This window comes from Astyanax mexicanus, chromosome 4 (assembly GCF_023375975.1).
Source record: "Astyanax mexicanus isolate ESR-SI-001 chromosome 4, AstMex3_surface, whole genome shotgun sequence".
NCBI classification, from domain to species: Eukaryota; Metazoa; Chordata; class Actinopteri; order Characiformes; family Acestrorhamphidae; genus Astyanax; species Astyanax mexicanus.
This window is the reverse complement of record NC_064411.1, coordinates 57854851-57877767: the sequence shown is the minus strand read 5'-3', so window position 1 is coordinate 57877767 and position 22917 is coordinate 57854851. Positions and strand designations below refer to the sequence as shown.

The following is a 22917-nucleotide window of genomic DNA, read 5'->3' as shown; positions in this document are numbered from 1 at the left end:
TACATTTATTTAATAAGTTTATTTTTTCATTTTAGTAAAAGTTAGCTAACCTAAATAAAAAAATATATAATTAAATACATTTATTTAATAAGTTTATTTTTCATTTTAGTAAAAGTTAGCTAACCTAAATAAATACATTTTATAATTAAATACATTTATTTAATAAGTTTATTTTTTCATTTTAGTAAAAGTTAGCTAACCTAAATAAAAAAATATATAATTAAATACATTTATTTAATAAGTTTATTTTTTCATTTTAGTAAAAGTTAGCTAACCTTAATAAATAAATCATACAAATAAATAAATACATAAATACAATTATTATTTATTAATTTAATTAAGTTTATTTTCCCTTTTAGCGAAAGTTAGCTAATCTAAATAAATGAATTTCCCCTTTTAGGAAAATACATAAATACATACATACATACATACATACATACATAAATAAATAAAATAAGTATTGAAATGAGTTGTACTGGTAGCTGCTAGTTGGAATTGGAAAAAGAAACTGGGAACAGTAAACTAATGTGCAAAGCTGTCATCTATAAAATATATGGTTTGTTTAACACTATTTTGTTTACTACATAATATCATATGTTTTCCTTCTTAATATGTTTGGATGATTTTAGTATTAATCTACAATGCTAAACATTTAAAACAATGAAAAAACACTGAATTCAATGTAAAGCTAAGTCACATCAATCTCTAAAATTGTATCTGTGAAACCAGAGCAGATAAAAGACTGAATATTAATATCAACACACATTCACATGTTCATTTTTATTATTTATTAACCCTTTTATTTACATTATAATAATAACTGTGAAATTCAGGACACAGTCAGGCAGAGATATTGCACAGATTCACAAATAATAACAGCTGCCTTCTCTCAATCCGAGAGACTGTACTGCACCAATAAAGAGATACTGATTTCAACAAATATGACTTTATAACATTTTACACGGTCTAAAAGCAGATTATCATGCAACATGTTTATTTCTCAAGGTACAATCAGTAAATCACCAATCGTATAGCCTAATGATAGAGCTCTAAATGATCGTCTCGCATGCAGATACTCAGTTGGTTTTCACATGTTATGATTAACTTCAACGGTTTGGTAATCCTGACAAATTAAGATTATTAAAACAAAGTTCCCAAATACAAACAGATTCGTGGCTTAGTTTAAACTATGGACGCCAGTTTCCCACAGCTACATTAATACTGCATTCAATTCTAATAAAGAACGTGGATGTTTGAATTTTTTTAGTTCCAAATAGGGAAATTCATCAGGAACGCATATACTGGTTGGATTTTTGATGCTAAATGTTTTTATTTTAACGTTCTCTGTTAGCTGAGAGTGTGGTTAATGATAGAATGAATATGTTGGTAAAACCATGCTGGACATCTACCTTGCTAATATTGGTCATGCTGGTCATCTCTGCTAATAGAGAACATTATAAGAACGTTTTCCTACGTTTAATTTCGTAGAGATTGTGGGAAGAGATTCCTTAAAGTAATAATGTTTAAGGAACGTTCTGAAAGCATGGGAGGTATTAATGGTTTGCTAATGTTATTAGAACAACGTTTCTCACATTCTTCCCAGCTAACAATTTTTGGTTAGCAGAACATTTTTTGAACATTACAGCTGACATTCTTAGAACGCTCAATCTGTCAAGTTTTCTGAATGTCTGTATTCATTTAACCTTTTCTAACTTTCTGTAAAAACAAGCCGCTGCAATAACACTTGTGTCAATGTTTGAATGTTTAGATTTGGGAATGTAACTTTTGTTCACGTTTCCACAATTTGAGAACGTTATGTGAGAATTGTTCTAAACACATGATGCCAACTATTAGTATATTAGTATACAGGTTTTCAGAATGTTCCTGGAAGATTAATATTTCTATAACAGTCAGGGTAATTTTTCCTGGAACCTTTTCACTCTGTGAGAAACGTTCTAAAAACGTTGTGATGCAAACTATTATTGCGTCACATGCTTTAAGAACTTTCCTTGAATGTTTTTTTCTGTAATGTTAGAGGCTAATCTTCTCTGAACTTTCTTGAAACATTCTTATAATGTTTTCTGTTAGCTGGGTTTTCATTTCTCTCTCACTCTTAACATTTTCATAATGTTAGTATTTGTTTAGCTGGGAAACTTATGTGAGAAACGTTCTAATAACCTTATGATGGAGACCATTATTATGTTACATGTTTTTAAAACGTTCCTGGAATGTTTTATTCCTGGATTAATATTTCTATAACATTCAGGCTAACCATCCTTTAACCTTTTCTAAACGTTGATAAATATTCTTTTAACGTTTTCTGTTCCTTGGGTTTTAGTTTCTCTCTCACTGTTAACATTTCCATAATGTTAGTATTCGTTTAGCTGGGAGCACTATGTGAGAAACGTTCTAAAAACGTTGTGATGCAAACCATTATTGCGTCACATGCTTTAAGAACTTTCCTTGAATGTTTTTTTTCTGTAATGTCAGAGGCTAATCCTCTTGGAACTTTCTTGGAACATTTTTATAATGTTTTCTGTTAGCTGGGTTTTCATTTCTCTCTCACTCTTAACATTTTCATAATGTTAGTATTTGTTTAGCTGGGAATGCTAATGCTAATGCTGGGACATTCTAATAACGTTGCAATGCAAACCATTATTGCATCACACGCTTTCAGAACATTCCTGAAATGTTCTGATAACGTTCTTGGTTAGCTGGGTTTTACATTTCTTACTTACTCTTCATATATTTATCTAGTTTGGAAATGGTTATATGAGAAACTTTCTAATAATAATTATTATTGCACTGGTAAAGGTTTCCCTTCCTTGAAACTTTTTAAAGCGTTGCTAAACGTTATAAGAAAATAAAAACGTTGCAAACGTTGCCTAAATGTAACCGGTTTTACCAGTTTGAGTTGGCCAGGCTGGTTTGTCAGCTGGGAGACGATGGGCATCCAGTGGAAAAAGAAAGATTTAAGCCAGACCACTTTAAACAGACTCCTCAGACTGAAGGCTTTTGTGTGGCGGTTTGTTAGCGTAGCCTGTTAGCACGTCTGATTATCTGTACAGTAAATAGTTCGCCACCTGTGTGCTGGGGGCCGAGGGCCGCTGTGGGTCTGAATGGACCTCTATTGAACATCGGGCGCCAAATTCAGATCACATCGCCCAGATCACAGACGGGTTCTCAAAGGAACAGTTCCTCATTCATTAGCTCATTAGCATACGCTCTGGCACACTTCAATAGGCCACACATCTGACTTTAACACTACACTCTTCATCTGTTAGTCTATAAGCTCCTAGTGATGCTAATGGATTCACCCACCAGCAGCGATTCCATCCCCCGAATCCCCCACCTTACCCCATAATGTAGCGTAGCAGCTAATGCTAATGCTAGGTTGCATTTTTACTTGTATTTTGGATTTTTCCATGTAAGACATTTTAAAAATGCATGCTCCTACAGGTTGTAATTTCTCCTTAGAAATTCTCAGAGTCTCACCAACCCCGGGTTTAGAATCCAAGATGGCTGCCTTGCACATCAGCAGTTTAATTATACAGCTTCACGGACATTGTGCAGCGATTGGCTGATCAAATTTTTTAGACTGATTGGCCAGTGTGAACGCAGGGTTACAGTGCAAACCTTGGGCAAGGCTAAAGTTAGCTAAGTGTGTTTTTGAAAATGTTTTGAAATAGTGATAAATTATTGTAATTATTACATTGAATAAAGTCAACTAGCGTGTGGCATCATCCGACTTTTGAACGTAGCATAACTTTGACAACTGTAGTGGAGCTACGAGGCTAGCTAACAAATAGTGGAAGCTACAAGCTGCATTAGAGTTAGCATTAGCATTAGCATTGGAATAACAGTGCAACCTACAGCAATGACTGTATAAACAATAGGCCTATTCAAATGTATTTTCTGAATAAAAATCTATGTATTTTTCTTTTCTATGTGGGTTTACATTTGAAATGTATAATGTATTCCACACATAAACACATATATGCATATATCTGTATATTTTTCTGTGCTACGTGGAAAAGAATGTATGTTCGTGTATGTCGTTATCCGTGAACTATAGTTTAAATACATTTTGAATGTATTTTAAACAAGTGCATGAAGTATATAAAGGAGAAGTGCACTTTTCCACAGATTTTCCAATGCATTTATGAATGCATTCTTCATATATTTCTTTTTGCATACGGGAAATATGGTGTTACAACCCTTATTTTTCTGCAATTCCCGAAGTATCTGTACTTTTCCGCATTAATCTCAAGATGTCTCTTTAAAACTGATAATCAGGTCTTTTTTTACCAGTGCTGGTTGAGGTGGACAATGGGTCTGGAGCTAAAAACTGATGGTAATTTGATGGTAATTCTGATTTAAATTGGATAATAAAAGTATTAAAACCACTGTCTGGAATCAGAGCTACTACTGACATCACTTTGTTGTGAGAACTGGAAGCAGATAAACGGGAAAAACGAAGCATTCCCACAGGTATCATCACAGCATTACAGGTAAGTATCAGTTGTGAGCTACAGGTGAGCCGGTTGGCAGTGCGGTCCAGAATTTTGAGAGTTCTGAGAGGTTCTGACAGCTGGTGGTTTAGATTTAGCTGCCATATACTGGGTTCTCCACTGGAATCTGGTCCAGATCCGTGGTTTGGACGAGCTTCTGAATCCACAGACTGGAAAACAAGAACCTGTGAAGAAAGGAAAAGAGTACGTAAACATTACAATAATTAATTCAGATTATTGGTTTAGGTAAGACTTGACAATGGTGATTCTGTATCTACTGTAACTGTAGATTAATTACAGAGCAGTATGGGTACAACAGATTACAGTGCTAGTGATTCTGTATCTACTGTAACTGTAGATTAATTACAGAGCAGTATGAGTATAACAGATTACGGTGCTGGTGATCCTGTATCTACTGTAACTGTAGATTAATTACAGAGCAGTACGGGTACAACAGATTACGGTGCTGGTGATTCTGTATCTACTGTAACTGTAGATTAATTACAGAGCAGTACGGGTACAACAGATTACAGTGCTGGTGATTCTGTATCTACTGTAACTGTAGATTAATTACAGAGCAGTATGAGTACAACAGATTACAGTGCTGGTGATTCTGTATCTACTGTAACTGTAGATTAATTACAGAGCAGTATGGGTACAACAGATTACAGTGCTGGTGATTCTGTATCTACTGTAACTGTAGATTAATTACAGAGCAGTATGAGTATAACAGATTACAGTGCTGGTGATTCTGTATCTACTGTAACTGTAGATTAATTACAGAGCAGTATGGGTACAACAGATTACGGTGCTGGTGATTCTGTATCTACTGTAACTGTAGATTAATTACAGAGCAGTACCGGTACAACAGATTACAGTGCTGGTGATTCTGTATCTACTGTAACTGTAGATTAATTACAGAGCAGTATGAGTACAACAGATTACAGTGCTGGTGATTCTGTATCTACTGTAACTGTAGATTAATTACAGAGCAGTATGAGTATAACAGATTACAGTGCTGGTGATTCTGTATCTACTGTAACTGTAGATTAATTACAGAGCAGTACGGGTACAACATATTACGGTGCTGGTGATTCTGTATCTACTGTAACTGTAGATTAATTACATACAGAGCAGTATGGGTACAACAGATTACAGTGCTGGTGATTCTGTATCTACTGTAACTGTAGATTAATTACAGAGCAGTATGAGTATAACAGATTACGGTGCTGGTGATTCTGTATCTACTGTAACTGTAGATTAATTACAGAGCAGTACGGGTACAACAGATTACGGTGCTGGTGATCCTGTATCTACTGTAACTGTAGATTAATTACAGAGCAGTACGGGTACAACAGATTACGGTGCTGGTGATTCTGTATCTACTGTAACTGTAGATTAATTACAGAGCAGTATAAATACAACAGATTACAGTGCTGGTGATTCTGTATCTACTGTAACTGTAGATTAATTACAGAGCAGTACGGGTACAACAGATTACAGTGCTGGTGATTCTGTATCTACTGTAACTGTAGATTAATTACAGAGCAGTATGGGTACAACAGATTACAGTGCTGGTGATTCTGTATCTACTGTAACTGTAGATTAATTACAGAGCAGTACGGGTACAACAGATTACAGTGCTGGTGATCCTGTATCTACTGTAACTGTAGATTAATTACAGAGCAGTACGGGTACAACATATTACGGTGCTGGTGATTCTGTATCTACTGTAACTGTAGATTAATTACAGAGCAGTATAAGTACAACAGATTACAGTGCTGGTGATTCTGTATCTACTGTAACTGTAGATTAATTACAGAGCAGTACAGGTACAACAGATTACAGTGCTGGTGATTCTGTATCTACTGTAACTGTAGATTAATTACAGAGCAGTACGGGTACAACAGATTACAGTGCTGGTGATTCTGTATCTACTGTAACTGTAGATTAATTACAGAGCAGTATGGGTATAACAGATTACAGTGCTGGTGATTCTGTATCTACTGTAACTGTAGATTAATTACAGAGCAGTACGGGTACAACAGATTACAGTGCTGGTGATTCTGTATCTACTGTAACTGTAGATTAATTACAGAGCAGTACGGGTACAACAGATTACAGTGCTGGTGATTCTGTATCTACTGTAACTGTAGATTAATTACAGAGCAGTACGGGTACAACAGATTACAGTGCTGGTGATTCTGTATCTACTGTAACTGTAGATTAATTACAGAGCAGTACGGGTACAACAGATTACAGTGCTGGTGATTCTGTATCTACTGTAACTGTAGATTAATTACAGAGCAGTACGGGTACAACAGATTACAGTGCTGGTGATTCTGTATCTACTGTAACTGTAGATTAATTACAGAGCAGTATGGGTACAACAGATTACGGTGCTGGTGATTCTGTATCTACTGTAACTGTAGATTAATTACAGAGCAGTACGGGTACAACAGATTACAGTGCTGGTGATTCTGTATCTACTGTAACTGTAGATTAATTACAGAGCAGTATGAGTATAACAGATTACAGTGCTGGTGATTCTGTATCTACTGTAACTGTAGATTAATTACAGAGCAGTATGAGTACAACAGATTACAGTGCTGGTGATTCTGTATCTACTGTAACTGTAGATTAATTACAGAGCAGTACGGGTACAACAGATTACAGTGCTGGTGATTCTGTATCTACTGTAACTGTAGATTAATTACAGAGCAGTATGGGTACAACATATTACGGTGCTGGTGATTCTGTATCTACTGTAACTGTAGATTAATTACAGAGCAGTATAAGTACAACAGATTACAGTGCTGGTGATTCTGTATCTACTGTAACTGTAGATTAATTACAGAGCAGTATAAGTACAACGGATTACAGTGCTGGTGATTCTGTATCATTATGAGTCAAAAAAAAACATTTTAGTGTTATATAGAACTCTTTTTAGAGCGTATAAAGCTCTGGAGCTGCAGGCTGATCCCTCTTCAGTACAGTCATTGTTGGAAGCGTTGAGTCGGATGGACAGCTGTATGAGGTCAGGGACACAGGAGGGCCGTCAGCACTGAATGGTCATTTTATTCCGTGGCTGAAGTTCCTGCTCGATTGTCCCTCCCTGCAGCTGTCCACATCTGGACGGTGTGAGAGGACACTTCCTGTCCGAAGGCCCCCGGAGGATTCCCCGCCGCTAAAAACACACTTATCACTGTTTAGTCAGCCGGATTTAGCCTGGGTGTGTCCTCAGTGTGTTTCCGTAGTAAAGAACACTTTAAATATAGAGAGAATTCTGTCTCAGAATATATATAAATATATATATATCAGATATATAAATGATTACAGACAACATGTCTGGTGATTAGATACTTGGTTTTGCCACAAGAGGGCGCAAAAACTGTCCTTCTTCCCCCTGCCTTGTAAATCGCCTTATAAAGAGCTGAAAAATAACTAAAATAAGAAAATAAATAAAAGTTAAGAATAAATAAGCCTGTACCTGTTTTACTTAATCTTACTTATGTATTCCTAACTTTTATTTTCTTATTTTAGTTCTTTACCAACCAATTTACAAGGCAGGGGGAAAAAGGACTGTTTTGCGCCCTCTTGTGGCAAAACCAAGTATCTAATCACCAGACGTGTAGTCTGTAATCATTTATATATCTGATATATGTATATTCTGAGACAGAATATATATAACAAATATATATTTAAAGAGTTCTTAGTTCTTTTCAAGGCAACTTACAAGACAGGGGAGGCACTTGTGTGCCCTCTAGTGACAAAATCATTATTTTTATGATTATTATTATTATTGTTTAATTTTTTTGTAGTTCATTTATTTATTTGTATTTTTTATTTTTATTTTTATCATAAGGCGTGGCCACACTTTTTATTTTACATGATGTCACCATGATGGGCTCCATAAGAGGTTTTACTGCTGTGGGCAGATTTGCGTTTAGAATCGTCTGAGCAGATCAAATCAATGATAAATAAGTACTACTGTATACCACATAAACCGTGTTAGTGTTGCTATGGTCTCGCTCTCACTAAGCTGAAGGGGTTTCTGAGACTGACGCTGTATTTTCTGCTCAGGGGGATTTGTTTGTGGAGGATCTGGCAGGAGATATGAAGGCTAATCCCGACAGTAATCCTGAGTGAGAGCGTAGAAACACCCATTGACTCGGGTTCATTCAGAGTGGTACCCCGTCAACTGCCAGAGCCAGCCGTATTCATCCCTCTATAACACCAGCTGCTCTTTAAACTTCCTCCAGATCTCAGATCTGGAAGAAAATAAGAGAGCACTTAAAACCAACGTTTCTTTGATTTTACCAAATTGAAAACCTCTGGAATAATTGCACCAGGAGTAAAGCAGCATAAAGTTATCCAAAAGCAGTGTGTAAGACTGGTGGAGGAGAACATGATGCATTAAAAACATGAAAACTGTGATTAAAAACCAACCAGGGTAATTCCACCAAATATTGATTATTTCTGAACTCTTAAAACTTTATGAATATGAACTTGTTTTCTTTGCATTATTTGAGGTCTGAAAGTTCTGCATCTTTTTTGTTATTTCAGTCATTTCTCATTTTCTGTAAATAAATGATCTAAATGAGAATATGTTTATTTGTAATTTGGGAGAAATGTTGTCTGTAGTTTATAGAATAAAACAACAATGTTAATTTTACTCAAACATAAACCTATAAATAACAAAATCAGAGAAACTGATTCAGTAACTGCAAGAAAAAGCATGTGAAATGAAAATCTACTTTTAAGTCAATACTTTTTTTTCCAAGGCAAAACATTTTTCCAACGAAAAAATTGGAAGAAAAAAATTTCCAAGAAAAATTGATGAAAGATTTTCACTTTTTCACTTATTTTAAGAAAAATAAACCACTAAAAATAAGCACCGGTCAAGTATATGGATTCTTATTCTGATTTCTTCAGCCAAGAAAATCTGTGATTTGTACTTGATTTAATTCACTTATTTTGAGAATTTTTACTCATAAGAAAATGCTAATCCCAGAACATCTAAAAAAAGTATAATTGAAAAGTTACTTTATTTCAGTAATATTTCAGTTGAAAATGTGAAACTCATATAGTATATAGATGTATTAAACACAGAGTGATCTATTTTAAGTGTTTATTTATTTTATTGTTGATGATTATGAAGCTTACTGCCAATAAAAACTCAAAAATCTGAGTCTCAGAAAATCTGAATATTATATGAAACCAATTGGTACAGTGTGGGCAGTGTGCCAAGGAAAATGCTGCTGGAAAAAAGTCTGCTGGAAAATGAAATTCAAATCTCCATAAACGTTGTGTTGAAAGATTGTACTGTTACACAGTGTTTCTATGAAATTTAAACATCTATAATCCTACTTAATTACACTGATTAGTTTAAGACTATGGTTTTAATCATTTAAACTTTTCAACTTTAGTGAGAAACACAAAAAAAATCAGGTTTCACAAAAAAAAAGGAAAAACAAACTGAACAGTGCCTCCATCAGTACCACCAAAGCCCACTAGGGGCGCTGCAGGCCACGGGTTTAAGACCCACTGGACCAGAAAGCATTTGGTGTTTCCATTATTTCATTATCTCTCTCTCTCTCTCTCTCTCTCTCTATATATATATATATATATATATATACTTTCACTTTTCATTATTTTATTATTGATTCTTGACTTTTATTTTTGTCTACATGTCTACATTTTATTTGTATTACTGTCTATTGTTATTCTATATTACTGTAACTGTTTCACGTAACTCGACTAAACTTTAATCTTACTTAATTTCAGAAGTACTAGGTGTTTCCGTTATTTTGTCCAACAAGGACACCTGGGAGGTTTAGTGGTTAAATATATAAGGGTTTTAATTCCCTGTGGCAACAATGATAAAGTGCTGGTTGATAAGGTGTTGCTTGGCTGTTGCTAGGCTGTTGATAAAGTGTTAGTAACTAGGTAGTAACTATAGTAAAATTCTGGTTGTTAAGGTGTTGCTAGGTGGTTACTACGATAACTGGCTGCTTGTTAAGTTGTTGCTATGGTAAATGTTTGGTTGCTAAAGTTTTGCTAAGCAGTAACTATGATAAAGTGATGGTTGTTAAGGTGTTGCTAGGTGGTTACTATGCTAACAGGCTGCTTGATAAGTTGTAGCTATACTCTAGCATTTGCTAGGTTTTGATATGTTAAATTGCTAAAGTGTTGCTAGGTAGTAACTATGAGAAAGTGCTGGTTGTTAAGGTGTTGCTAGGTGGTTACTATGCCAAATGGCTGTTTTCTAAAGTGTTGCTAAACTTAGCAAACTTCGACAAAATAAAAGAATAAAAGAATCCCAATTAAAAATCCAATTAAGATTCTCTAAATCCAGATAAAGCCGGATTAGTAACTGTATATAAGTGGGGGTTTGGTTGATTGTGTTGTTGGGATCCATCAGCAGCAGACGGCCTCTCTGAATTATTAATGTGAATTCTATTTAACTTCTATTCTCACTGAGCTCAATCTGAATTATTAACGAGTCTGGAGGAAAAAGGGTCAGTGAAGTTCTTCAGCAGCGTGATCCTACAGAAAATAATATTACACAGCATTTTACAAGAAAAACGGCCTAGAGATGGTTTAAGGGCAGTAAAATAAAACCATTACAGTGATTTTACTGTTGCTATGGTATATAACCTATTTTGGTTGATAAGGGGTTGCTAGGCTGTTGCTATTGTATACAACGAATATAGGTCAATAAGGGGTTGCTAGGCTGTTGCTATGGTTTATAATCTATCTTGGTTGCTAATAGGTTGCTAGGCTGTGTCTACGGTATATAGCCTATATTGGTTGATAAGTTGTTGGTTGTGAAAGCTAAGGTGTTGCTATCCTCTAGCTGTTGGTTGCTTAGGTGTTGCTAGCCTGTTGCTATGGTATATAACCTATATTGGATGCTAAGTTGTTGCTAGCCAGTTGCTATGGTATACAGCCTATAGTGGTTAATAAGGTATTGGTTGTAAATTCTAAGATGTTGCTCGGTTTTGGTGGTGTTGCTATACATTAGCTGTTGGTTGCTTAGGTGTTGTTAGCCTGTTGCTATGGTACATAACCATAATACATTGCTCATGTGTTACTAGACTGTTGCTACAGTATATAACCTAACTTGGTTGCTAAGTTGTTTTGCTAGACTGTTGCTATGGTATATAACCTATATTGGTTGCTAAGGTGTTGCTAGGATGTTGCTTTGGTATATAACCTATATTGGTTAATAAGGTGTTGGGTGTGAATGCTAGGGTGTTGCTAGGTTTAGGTGATGTTGCTATACATTAGCTGTTGGTTGCTTAGGTGTTGCTAGGCAACGACTGAAATGACCAGGGTCAATATCTCCAATATTGCAGCCTGAATTTACCAGGAAAATACATGGATGGAATAAATATAATAAAAATAAATAATTATATATAGTAATAATTATTGATTAAAAAAGTATTGGGTCATTGATTGATCACATTTAAACACACTGTTTGTTAATGCAAATCAAGCCAAAAGGCATCGGCCAATCAGATTCTCCCTCTCGCTGTAGAACAGCTTGTTGCTATGTACTGTATTTGAGATGATTAAGTGGTGGATGCTGCGGCCGGCCGACTCGCCACGGTAACGGCACCAGCTCGCTCGGAGACGGTCCCGCTGTTGCTATGGTTACCAGAGAGAGAGAGCTGTGAGGATGAGAGATCTTCAGATGTTCTGAGAGTCATCAACTCTACTCATCTCTACTCATTTCTACATACTCATCCTCACACTCGCCGTAAATAACACACACTGATCAATAAACAGCTTTTTAACAAACTATTTAAACATTAATATTCAGTAAACAGCTCATTTACTGTAAAGATAAAGTGGAGTAAAGCTGTCCTGTGCTGAGAATGAAGCCTCTGTGTGGGCGTGTTTTCTGCTCTGCGTTAGGTTGTAGGTTATATGCCATATATACCATAGCAACAGCCTAGCAACCCCTTAGCAACCAACAGCTAAAGTACAACAAGACATTAGCAAACCTATCCATTAACATAGTAACAGACTAGCAACCAACAGCTAATGTAAAGCAACACTACCTAAACCTAGCAACACCTTAGCATTCACACCAAACACCTTATCAGCCAATAAAGGTTATATACCATAGCAACAGCATAAAAACCCCGTTTACGTTTCAGGGGGTTAAGCCACAATGCTAACAGCTGGCCTCAGCAGTGTTGTAACTGCAGTGTTAACCAACAAATTAGACAGGATCCATAGGGTTGGAGCAGGTTAGCCACAATGCTAACGATCATCCTCCGAAGGGTTGGAGCTGCAATGCTAACAGACCCAGCAACTGGGCTCAGCAAAGTTGGACTACTTCAGCTACTGCTAACATGCAGCCTCAGAAAGGTTAGCCGCAATGCTAACAGTTAGCCTCGGCAGGGTTGGAGCTACAACACTAACAGAACTTCAGCTACGATGCTAACATCCAGCCTTAGCAGGGTTAGAGCTACAATGCTAACACACAAAACCGCTAGGATCCATAGGGTTGGAGCATATATATATATATATATGAGGGTTTTATGGTTTTAATATTATAGATGCAGTAAATCATAGCTCAGTCTGAATATTAAAAAGCTCTGCTGAAATAATTCTACAGTAAATATGCTGGAAAGCTGGAGTGCTGATTGGCTGGGTGGCACTGTGGCTAATAATAGAGCGCCAGTGTGCCCGCTCCCTGCTGGCATCCTAATTATAGACCAGCTGAGTGACGGCGGCACCGGCTCATTATTACAAAGCCTGGAGAAACTGCAACACCAGCGCTAACTCACTTATCCTGAGATATTTACAGAAACTGTCCTCAGCCAATAGCAGCCCTTCCCCCCACACAGCGTCCAGCAGAAAAAAAAACAATGATCAAGAACTAGAGAAAAAACACATCAAATAAAATGTATAATTTGAAAACAGATATTTAAAAATTGGCAAAAACTGTCAGAACCAGTTTTAAATGTTTTTTTAATAAATTAAAGTGAAGTTATTTTATCTATTAAAAGTTAGAGTAGAGTCTGCAGCTCTAAAAAAAATGAAGAGAGTTTGCTCTTTAAACTACGGACATCATTTCTCTCAAATTCCAAATAAATATATTCTCATTTAGAGCTTTTATTTACAGAAAATGAGAAATGACTGAAATAACAAAAAAGATGCAGAACTTTCAGACCTCAAATAATACAAAGAAAACAAGTTCATATTCATAAAGTTTTAAGAGTTCAGAAATAATCAATATTTGGTGGAATAACCCTGGTTTTTAATCACAGTTTTAATTTCATGCATCTTGGCATCATGTTCTCCTCCACCAGTCTTACACACTGCTTTTGGATAACTTTATGCTGCTTTACTCCTGGTGCAATAATTCAAGCAGTTCAGTTTGGTGGTTTGATGGTTTGTGATCATCCATCTTCCTCTTGATTATATTCCAGAGGTTTTTAATTTGGTAAAAGCAAAGACATTTTTAGAAAATGAATGAATGGATGGAAAGTGGAAATACAAAAACAGACAAATAGTAAGTTTTGCATAATATGTTCTATTTAAATATATAATATATAAAGAATATGCGATATATTGGTTCATATAGTCAACCTAAATAAAAGCTATAGCAGTGGTTCCGTGAGATTGTATCTAATAAATGTACCCATGCCGACACAGAACCGCAGGATAAACTCTTTTTTTTTTATAACCTCGGTTTCAGTAGAACCAATGAATCAAACAATAATCTGTTTTATGCAGAACACATGGCAACCCCTCTGAGCTCCAGGGCTACGCTAGCGCTAAACGAGTGAACTGAAGGAGAAGCGATGTCTGACAGCATTTCAGCACAGTGAGGAACTGGCAGCGAGAGGAAGGACAAGGTCAGATCCTCCCCCGAGGCTTCAGAGAGGCATCACTTATCATAGTGTCTGTTTCACCACTACACCAGAGCTCACACTCGATATTAACCACCTGAGAGCGAGGACTGCACTGCCTCAGATCCACCAGAGAGAAGACTGACGGCTAAACAGATCACACCACACTCGATTTATTCCCAACCTCCAAACATCAGCAGAATCAGAGCAGAATTCTGGGCCTGAGGTCCGGTTTGAGAACATGTGCTTTAGAGGACCTGAACTGCAGCAGTCTAAGAAAAACTGAAGATGTTCTAAAGAAAAGGGAATGGATGTGCTAGTAAACATGACATGTAAACCAGGATGGCTGAGTGGTTAAGGTGTTGGACTTAAGAGCCAATGGACGAATGTCCACGTCTGTTCAAACCCCACTCCTGGTAATTATCTACCCAGTTTTAGTACCACTCTCTTAGCATTAATACCCTTTAATAGCTCTTTTCCACTGACGTGAAACCGGTGTTGTGCCGAATTCAGCACCCCCGCCAGGAAAAGCATCTTCTTGGCTTTAACTTTTTTTCTATAAAATGAAAATACTCAAGATAATGTTCTAAGCTACGCTGACTCCTAAGAATAAGTGAAAAGTAAGGCACCGAGTGGTCCAGCTGCCACTATGAGCAGGAGGTCGCAGGTTTGAACCCCCGTTCATGCAGCTTTGCCATCAGCTTCCGGCGCTCAGAGGGAGCAGGATTGGCTCTGCTCCCTCTGGGGTGGGTAGATGGCGCTCTCTCCCCATCACACTTAAGGTGGCGCTGGGCGGCACGAGGCGTCTGTGAGTGGATGTATCGGAGCCTAGCCGCTGTGCTTTCCTCCGAGCGCGCTGTGATGCTGCTCAGGCAGTGATTCATCTGCAGCAGCTCGAAAAAAGGGGTGATTGACTTCACACGTGTCGGAGGAGACGTGTGCTCGTCCGCATCCTCCAAGGGTCACGGGCGTCACCGGTGATGGGGACGCACAAAGGGGTGGGACAATTGGATATCAAATTGGGAGAAAATGGGGAAAAATCAGAAATAAAATTATATAAAAAAAAAAAAAGAATAAATGAAAAGTAGTCATGTCACCCGCAACCTCTCCTGTTAGGGGGTGCTTTTCCTGACAGGGGTGCTATGGTGCCAAAATCTGCACCCCCACCAGAAAAAGTACCTCCTCTTGGGAAAGGATGCAGGTGACATGACTATTTTCTTAATAAAAGTACTTAGAAATACTCTCCCAAGAGGGGGTGTTTTTCCAGGTGGGGGTGCTGAATTCAGCCCAACACCAGCACCATTCTGGTTTGCAAACTTAATTCTGAACTGGTTTGACCCTTTTTGCCAGAAATGTTTGTTGGAACCAGAAATGTTTGTTTGCAGTGGGAACCGAAGAATACTAGGTTCTTCCATGCAAACCATGACCGCTTCTGTTCACCACCGCTGTGCTGCGCCCACTGTTGATAATGTGTGATGTGAGGTTTTGACAGTTCCATTAAAAATGGTGGAAACTTGGGCTGGTTTGGTGAAAAGCACCACAGTTCTTATTAACCCGAATGAAACTGAAATGAAATTATCTTTTGGTGGAAAAAGTGCTATAACATGAACCAGGATGGCCGAGTGGTTAAGGCGTTGGACTTAAGATCCAATGGACGAATGTCCACGTGGGTTCGAACCCCACTCCTGGTAAAGTACTTCACCTCTACAGGTGGAGTACTCCTACCTTTAGCGCCAAACTCTTAGCATTGATGACCTGCATGCCATAATTAAACTGCTCCTCTGTGTGTTTAGGTGCCATCATGTCTAAAGCATTTAAAATCCCCAACTAAAACACAATTGCGAACCAGGATGGCCGAGTGGTTAAGGCGTTGGATTTAAGATCCAATGGACAAATGTCCTCGTGGGTTCAAACCCCACTCCTGGTAAAGACCTTCTCTACTGTTGGGGTGCTGCATTGTTAGCACCCCTTTTAAAGAACCCTTAACGTTAACATGTTTTGAAAGATGCTGGAACCATTGTGCCTTTGTTAACTACCATAATATGGTTCCTTCAGACTTGCTAGAATGTGCAATTAATGTGCAGGAAAGGGTTGTATGTTCTAAACCAAAGGTCTGGTCTACAATATTAGGTGCAAGGGTGTTTTGGAGCTTAAATTCACACAACTAGTTCCACTATAAAACAAGTACTGTGAACCAGGATGGCCGAGTGGTTAAGGCGTTGGACTTAAGTTCCAATGGGCTAAAGTCCTCGTGGGTTCGAACCCCACTCCTGGTAAAAGATTACACTAGAGATGGAGTACTCCTACCTTTAGCATCACACTATTAGCGTTAAATCTCTTTAAGACTACCAGTATGCCATATGTTATCCACTGTTCTACGCGATTAGCTGCCAGCATGTTCTAAGGCCATTGATAGCCTCAAATAGTACCACTGTAAACCAGGATGGCCGATTGGTTAAGGTTAAGGACTTAAGATCCAATAGACAAATGTCCACGTGGGTTCAAACCCCACTCCTGGTAAAGGTTTCTTTTACCAAATGCAGCAATTTAATGTGGGAAACATTGCCTGTCAAATTGTCATTTTTTGGATTCCAGCTGTAATCTCAGAACACAATTGTTCTTACCTGCATTGTTTAGGTTAAATGTGATCTTACTTACATAGAGGAACAAATTATGTTCTTTGGTGTTTGTTATAACACATTTGATTGCACTTGGCTCATTCACTGTTTAAAACCAAACCAAACCATTCCTAAACCCGAACTAATGAACTATGGGGAAGGTCCTGGACGGTAATTAAGCCTAGTTGTTTACTAAATATTCCTTTCAATTGAAAATATCCATTCAAAATTCTGTGTAGTCTAAAACTTGGCTTACCCCCTGTATAGGAAACTGCCCCCATTCATGTGAAAACCAACAGATAAACCAGCAACCAATAAAAAGTAGCATGCATATATTTAATATCTGAAAGAAGGCAGCACCTGCTTTGCACAGGATCACTTCTTCATCCTGCGCTTTCGTTCCACCTTCTTCTCCTCTGGGAAGACCTTGTCAGACAGTCCTTCCTTGTTCACCACTGGCTTCTTGTGTCGCCGAGACCTTTCGTGAGGTTTCTCTTTGACTTTGTGACGCTCTTTCCTTGAGAACTCAGAGCCGGTAACATTCGAGAGTGGAAGAGAAGTGGGTCTAGAAGCTTGAGATACATCTGTATCGTTGAGTTTATTTGTTTGTGGGCGGCACAGACTCTTATACGTCTCCAGAACTAAGTCGTCTGAATCGTTTGTTGTGACGAGTCCAAGCCCCTCTGCTTCCAAAACAGAAGGACTGTGAGAATCGTGGGTGATGCCATTTCTGACATTAGGATCATCGCCAAAGTGCAGGCTACCCTTTGTGGAAATCTTCACTTTCTTCTTGTGCTTGGGTTTAAGGAACTTTTTCTCAGGGTCTTTCTTCGGTTGCATATCTTTCCCAGACTCTGCGATTGCTTTACGACTGGTGGCTTCATGATCAGGAAAGTTACTTTGATACTTGTTAATCTTAAGCGAAGAGACCTGGCTTGCACATTGCTCTACTAGAGAAAGTAGACTAATGTCACTTGCTACCCCGCAACTGCTGCTAGGAGACAGTAGAAGCCCTCCTTTCAATGACTGAGGAGTTCCTACAGTCTTCGATTGTTGGAGGGTGGCTCTGGCCCAAAGCTCTGACGTCTTTATGCGTTCTATGAAGGAGGTGCAGGAATGGCACAGGTGCAGCTCTTTGGCGCCCTGTTTCAGGGAGGCTTTGCAAGATTCACAAAGAGATTCTTTGTTTACTGCGAGCACAAACAAGGAACCTGTCCCAGAGCCAGGAGTAGGTGCCATTGGAGACTGCAAATCCCTCGTTGGAGTCAAAGGAGAATTGATATTGAAGATGCGGAAGCACACTTGACCTGATGACGGAGTCCTGGGTAGACTCTCTGGGGTCGCAACAGTTGAAACCACTCCGGCACGTTGTTTTGGAGAGTCTACTGAGTCTAGATGATCTGCATCTACTTGAAATGTTTCCCTTGATCTAAAGTCAGCCATGTCTTCTCTACTGTTGGCCTTCTTTAGTCCCAAACCTTTAGGTACACTTGCAATACCTGCTGGAATTTGGGATTTGCCCTCTTCCCATGCATCTCCTTTACCTCCAGTGCTCGTCTTTTGCTTCAACCAACTCACTATACCCATAGCCAAGGATATTTCAGTGTCACAAAGCTTCAGCAGGCAGTCCTTCCCAGCCCAGTTGCTCTGGAGAAGCTCATGGCTAATGAAGTCCACTGCCAGAGGTGGAGCCAGGTTCTCTTCGGCTCCAACATGGAAGCTGTACATGGACAACGGAAGGTCACTTGATTGGCCAATAATACTGTGGGTTAGATCCATCTCGTCATCAAAGATGGGGGTCATTTCTGCCGATCTCTCGCTGGGATCGTAAAAAAGCTCGTACAGAGCGTCTCCACTGTAGGTGTCTCTAGGGAACGTTCCAGAATGTACTGGTGTCAGCGAACTTCTGGTGTGGTCTTCATTGGAAGCATAATCACAGTATCCTTCGTCACTGGTGCTTTCTTGGTTTTCACTTTTGGGTGTTTCTGTATTTGCATGATTCAATGATTCGGGGATATTTGCAACTGGAGTAGAAGGGCTTTCCAAGGGACTAGCTGCCTTGTTTGTGGAAGGTAAGATTGAGGCTGGTGAGGCTGGTGTTGTGGTCGCCTTACTGTCAGAGCTTACTTCCGAGTTCTGCCCAACGAGAACTGTCCTGTTGAAGGTCTTCCACAACTCAAACAGGTCTAAGACTTCAGGTTGAGCAGGTGATGCCAACTGCTCTTTGCCACCCTGAAAGGCAGGAGTGGTCGGACTGGGTTTCGACGTTTCGCCAGCATCCTTATGAACCTCGATCTTAGGTGTTCCCTCAAGCGACACGAGGTAATCTTCGTCCACAAAGATCTCTCCACATCCGGCTTGAGATCCGAAACTTTTTAGAGACACTGAATCCTCACAGACGTCAGCACCACATTCGCTCGAAGAGTCTGAAAGAATGTCCTTCATTTCGAGAGAGGTCCTGCTCTGATTTCGACGTCTTGAGGACTTTGACATCTTACTCCTCTTAAATGTCATTCCATGCTTGCTTGGCGTACAAGGCGACGTGTCTTTCTCGTCGCTTTGCTTCTTCTGAACAAAAAAGTCTTTGATTGCCTTCCTGGGCTTCCTAAGAAAGATCCTCTTCTTTGGAATGGACTTGGCGACCGAAGGCACAAACGGTACTTGAGGTGTTAGATTGCGGTAATCAATGATTTCCCGGGTGCAGCCAGGCGTGTTCTGATTCTCATGTAGCACCACACGAGTCGACCCAAACCCACAGAAGCTGGCGCTGTTGACGAGCTTGCGATGACGATGCGTGGTAGAAGTTCGAGACCCATCTCTGCCCCCAGGACTCACTGCTCTCTCCACCACACAGTCATGGGTTCTGCTCTTTTTAACAGTGCTACAGGTTTGGGTCCAGTCCTCTGGACTGGAACAAAGTTCTGGTGACGGTGAGTCCAGGGTATCTGTAGCTGGAAAAGTTCCTGGAGATGCAAGAGGTTCATGTCTGGAGCTGGATGGAATTTCACCTTTTCCTGGCTCGGGTTTGAGGCCGGTTCGGCCCCCTTGAGGTGGTTTTTGGCTTTTCGGGAACTCCATACAGCCTGGTCACATTATTAACTGGAAAGAGAAAGAAAGGAGGTTTGAATTAGATAAGGTTATTTAGATAAGGGGTGTCAACAATATCACATCCTGCACTGTAGAAGGAAACTCATAGTTAGTTTAAATTATTTATTTAAATATATAAGGCATATTACGCTGAATGGGTGCCACTTCTGTCCCCAGGAAATTACATGTAAAAAATGTGCACACAAAATAACTTTAAAATACAGAAAAATAAAAATAAAAACTGCTTAGAGCACTGGAAAAATAGCAATTTGAGGTATTTTATGGTAACTCTCTCCTGTTACCTAAATTAATTCTTAGATTTTCTTTTTTTTAATACAAATTTTGTGGAAATCGCTAGAATGTGCTCAGTGTCCTCGTGCTATTAGCATAGCCGCCATTTAGCTATTTGTCATGTTTATGCTAATTCTATGCTAAAAACTCAGTCCTGTTACTCAAAACATAAAGAGTAACAGAAGTAAGTTCTAGTAACAGGAATACAGGAGTATTGCCCCCTGGTTTATTGATTTTTTTAATGTGAATATTAGTTAATGTAAACCATTTTTTTTTCTAATTATCTTTGCTTCATCGTTTATCCATTTGTTTAATAAATTGCACAATAATTAATTTGATGAATTTTAGGTTTGGGTCTTCTTGAAAAGATAGAAATACAAAAATTAAACTATGAAATGTGTAATAAATAATAATACAATGTATTTACATACAGTATGTGTGTGTGTGTAGCTTTCCTTCAGCCTCATTACACACAAACTGATCCCCCCTGTTACTCAAATAAATTCTTAGATGCTTTTTGTTTAGTTTTAAAATGCAAATTTTGGGGAAATCACTAGAATGTGCTCAGCGTCCTCGTGCTGTTAGCGTAGCCACCATTTAGCCAATTTTCATGTTATTGCTAATTCTTTGCTACAAACTCAGTCCTGTTACTCAAAACATAAAGAGTAACAGGAGTGAGTTCTAGTAACAGGAATACAGAAGTAGTGTGCCCTGGCTTATTGATTTAATAATGTAAATATTAGTTAATGTAAATACAGTAAATAGTTAGTAAATTGTATTTATTATAGCACAATAATAAATTTGCTCAGTTTTAGGTTTAGGTCTTCTTGAAAAGATAAAAATACAAAAAAATAAATTATGAAATGTTTAATAAATAAATAATAATACAATGGATTTACATACAGTATGTTTAATGTAAGTGTGTGTAGCTTTATTTCAGCCTCATTACACACACACACACACACACTACCCCCTATAGGAATGAATAAATCACACCAGTCCCCTCAAAACACTAATACAGGTACACTGCTCCTCCATAATCAGCCAGTTAGAGCCTTTTTATAATATTAATAATATAAATATTAATATTAAACAGAGTGTAATCAGACTGGAGCTCAGTTACCTCAGTGTAGATCAGACTGTAGATCAGACTGTGCTGCAGGCTCAGCAGCTCCAGTGCAGTAAACAGCAGCTCCAGGGTTCTGCTGGTTGGATCATGGTTCTGCAGGTTCTGCAGGGCGGGGGATCTGCAGGAGCGGGTCTGAAGGCTGGAACCGCGATCTGCACCGATATTCCTGAAGATCTCAGTCAGATAAAGCGAGAAATTCGAGCGCGAGCTGAGAAGATGCTCCACAGCCGCATCCGCAGCTCCTCATCATCACCAGCAGCATCACCTACAGCAGAACCTGCCTTAATAAACCCGCAACAGCGCCGCGGCAAACCACGACCCCTGCCGGCCGAGCCGAGAACTGCACCTACAGTAACACTGAACCTCCAGTTTCTGAATCAGTTTCTCTGATTTTGCTATTTATAGGTTTATGTTTGAGTAAAATGAACATTGTTGTTTTATTCTATAAACTACAGACATTTCTCCCAAATTACAAATAAAAATATTGTCATTTAGAGCATTTATTTACAGAAAATGAGAAATGACTGAAATAACAAAAAAGATGCAGAACTTTCAGACCTCAAATAATGCAAAGAAAACAAGTTCATATTCATAAAGTTTTAAGAGTTCAGAAATAATCAATATTTGGTGGAATAATCCTGGTTGGTTTTTAATCACAGTTTTAATTTCATGCATCTTGGCATCATGTTCTCCTCCACCAGTCTTACACACTGCTTTTGGATAACTTTATGCTGCTTTACTCCTGGTGTAAAAATTCAAGCAGTTCAGTTTGGTGGTTTGATGGTTTGTGATCATCCATCTTCCTCTTGATTAAATTCCAGAGGTTTTTAATTTGGTAAAATCAAAGAAACTCATCATTTTTAAGTGCTCTCTCTTATTTTTTGTATTATACATATAGATATATATTAGAATTATTAGTTCTTATGTAAAACATATGATTTAAAAAAAGAAAGAAAATACCATATTTTTTGGAGATTAGTCAGAATATGTCAGAAGTGGTTATGTAATATTATTATTGGGAAAAAAGAAAATAAATAAAGAAAATAGTTTATTATTTTAATAAAAACACTAATTTGCTAATTTGCACAACTCTCTAAATCATATGTTCTACCATAATAAATTGAAAGAATTGAAAAAGTAAAAGAAAAAAACAAAAGAAGTGAAAGTTGTATAAAATAGAAAGAATTGGTTGTTTGTATATATCTAATTTTAATCATTGTATAAACATTTTTTAGTATTTCAAAATAAAAGTTCGGAATTGGATCAAAACCAAAGTAGTTTAAACATTATTTAGCAATATTTCTAAGCTTTAATCATTAAAAAAGGAAATCATCCACCTCTATTTTATAAAAATTATCAACATGTAGAGAAAATAAATTAGTATTTTAAAATAAAAGTCCTCGATAAAG

General features: G+C 38.0%; 1 protein-coding gene, 1 long non-coding RNA gene and 3 other non-coding genes across 5 annotated transcripts in view; 4 read left to right on the top strand and 1 right to left on the bottom strand.

Annotated features, from left to right (window-relative positions):
• LOC125801081 (uncharacterized) overlaps positions 1–22917 on the top strand; it is a 156342-nt gene that overhangs the window by 24553 nt on the left and 108872 nt on the right. The gene's annotated exons all lie outside the window — the stretch shown is intronic.
• Positions 774–21778, bottom strand: amer3 (APC membrane recruitment protein 3). The gene is made up of 3 exons (XM_007238771.4): positions 21503–21778; positions 17362–20100; positions 774–4696 (listed from the first exon to the last, which is right to left on the bottom strand). The coding sequence occupies exon 2, from the start codon at positions 20077–20079 to the stop codon at positions 17377–17379; it is 2703 nt and encodes a 900-aa protein (XP_007238833.3). The 5' UTR covers positions 20080–20100; positions 21503–21778; the 3' UTR covers positions 774–4696; positions 17362–17376.
• On the top strand, positions 15992–16074 carry trnal-uaa (transfer RNA leucine (anticodon UAA)). Its single transcript has one exon. It is a non-coding gene; the product is annotated as a tRNA-Leu (tRNA).
• Positions 16228–16310, top strand: trnal-uaa (transfer RNA leucine (anticodon UAA)). Its single transcript has one exon. It is a non-coding gene; the product is annotated as a tRNA-Leu (tRNA).
• On the top strand, positions 16577–16659 carry trnal-uaa (transfer RNA leucine (anticodon UAA)). The gene has a single exon. It is a non-coding gene; the product is annotated as a tRNA-Leu (tRNA).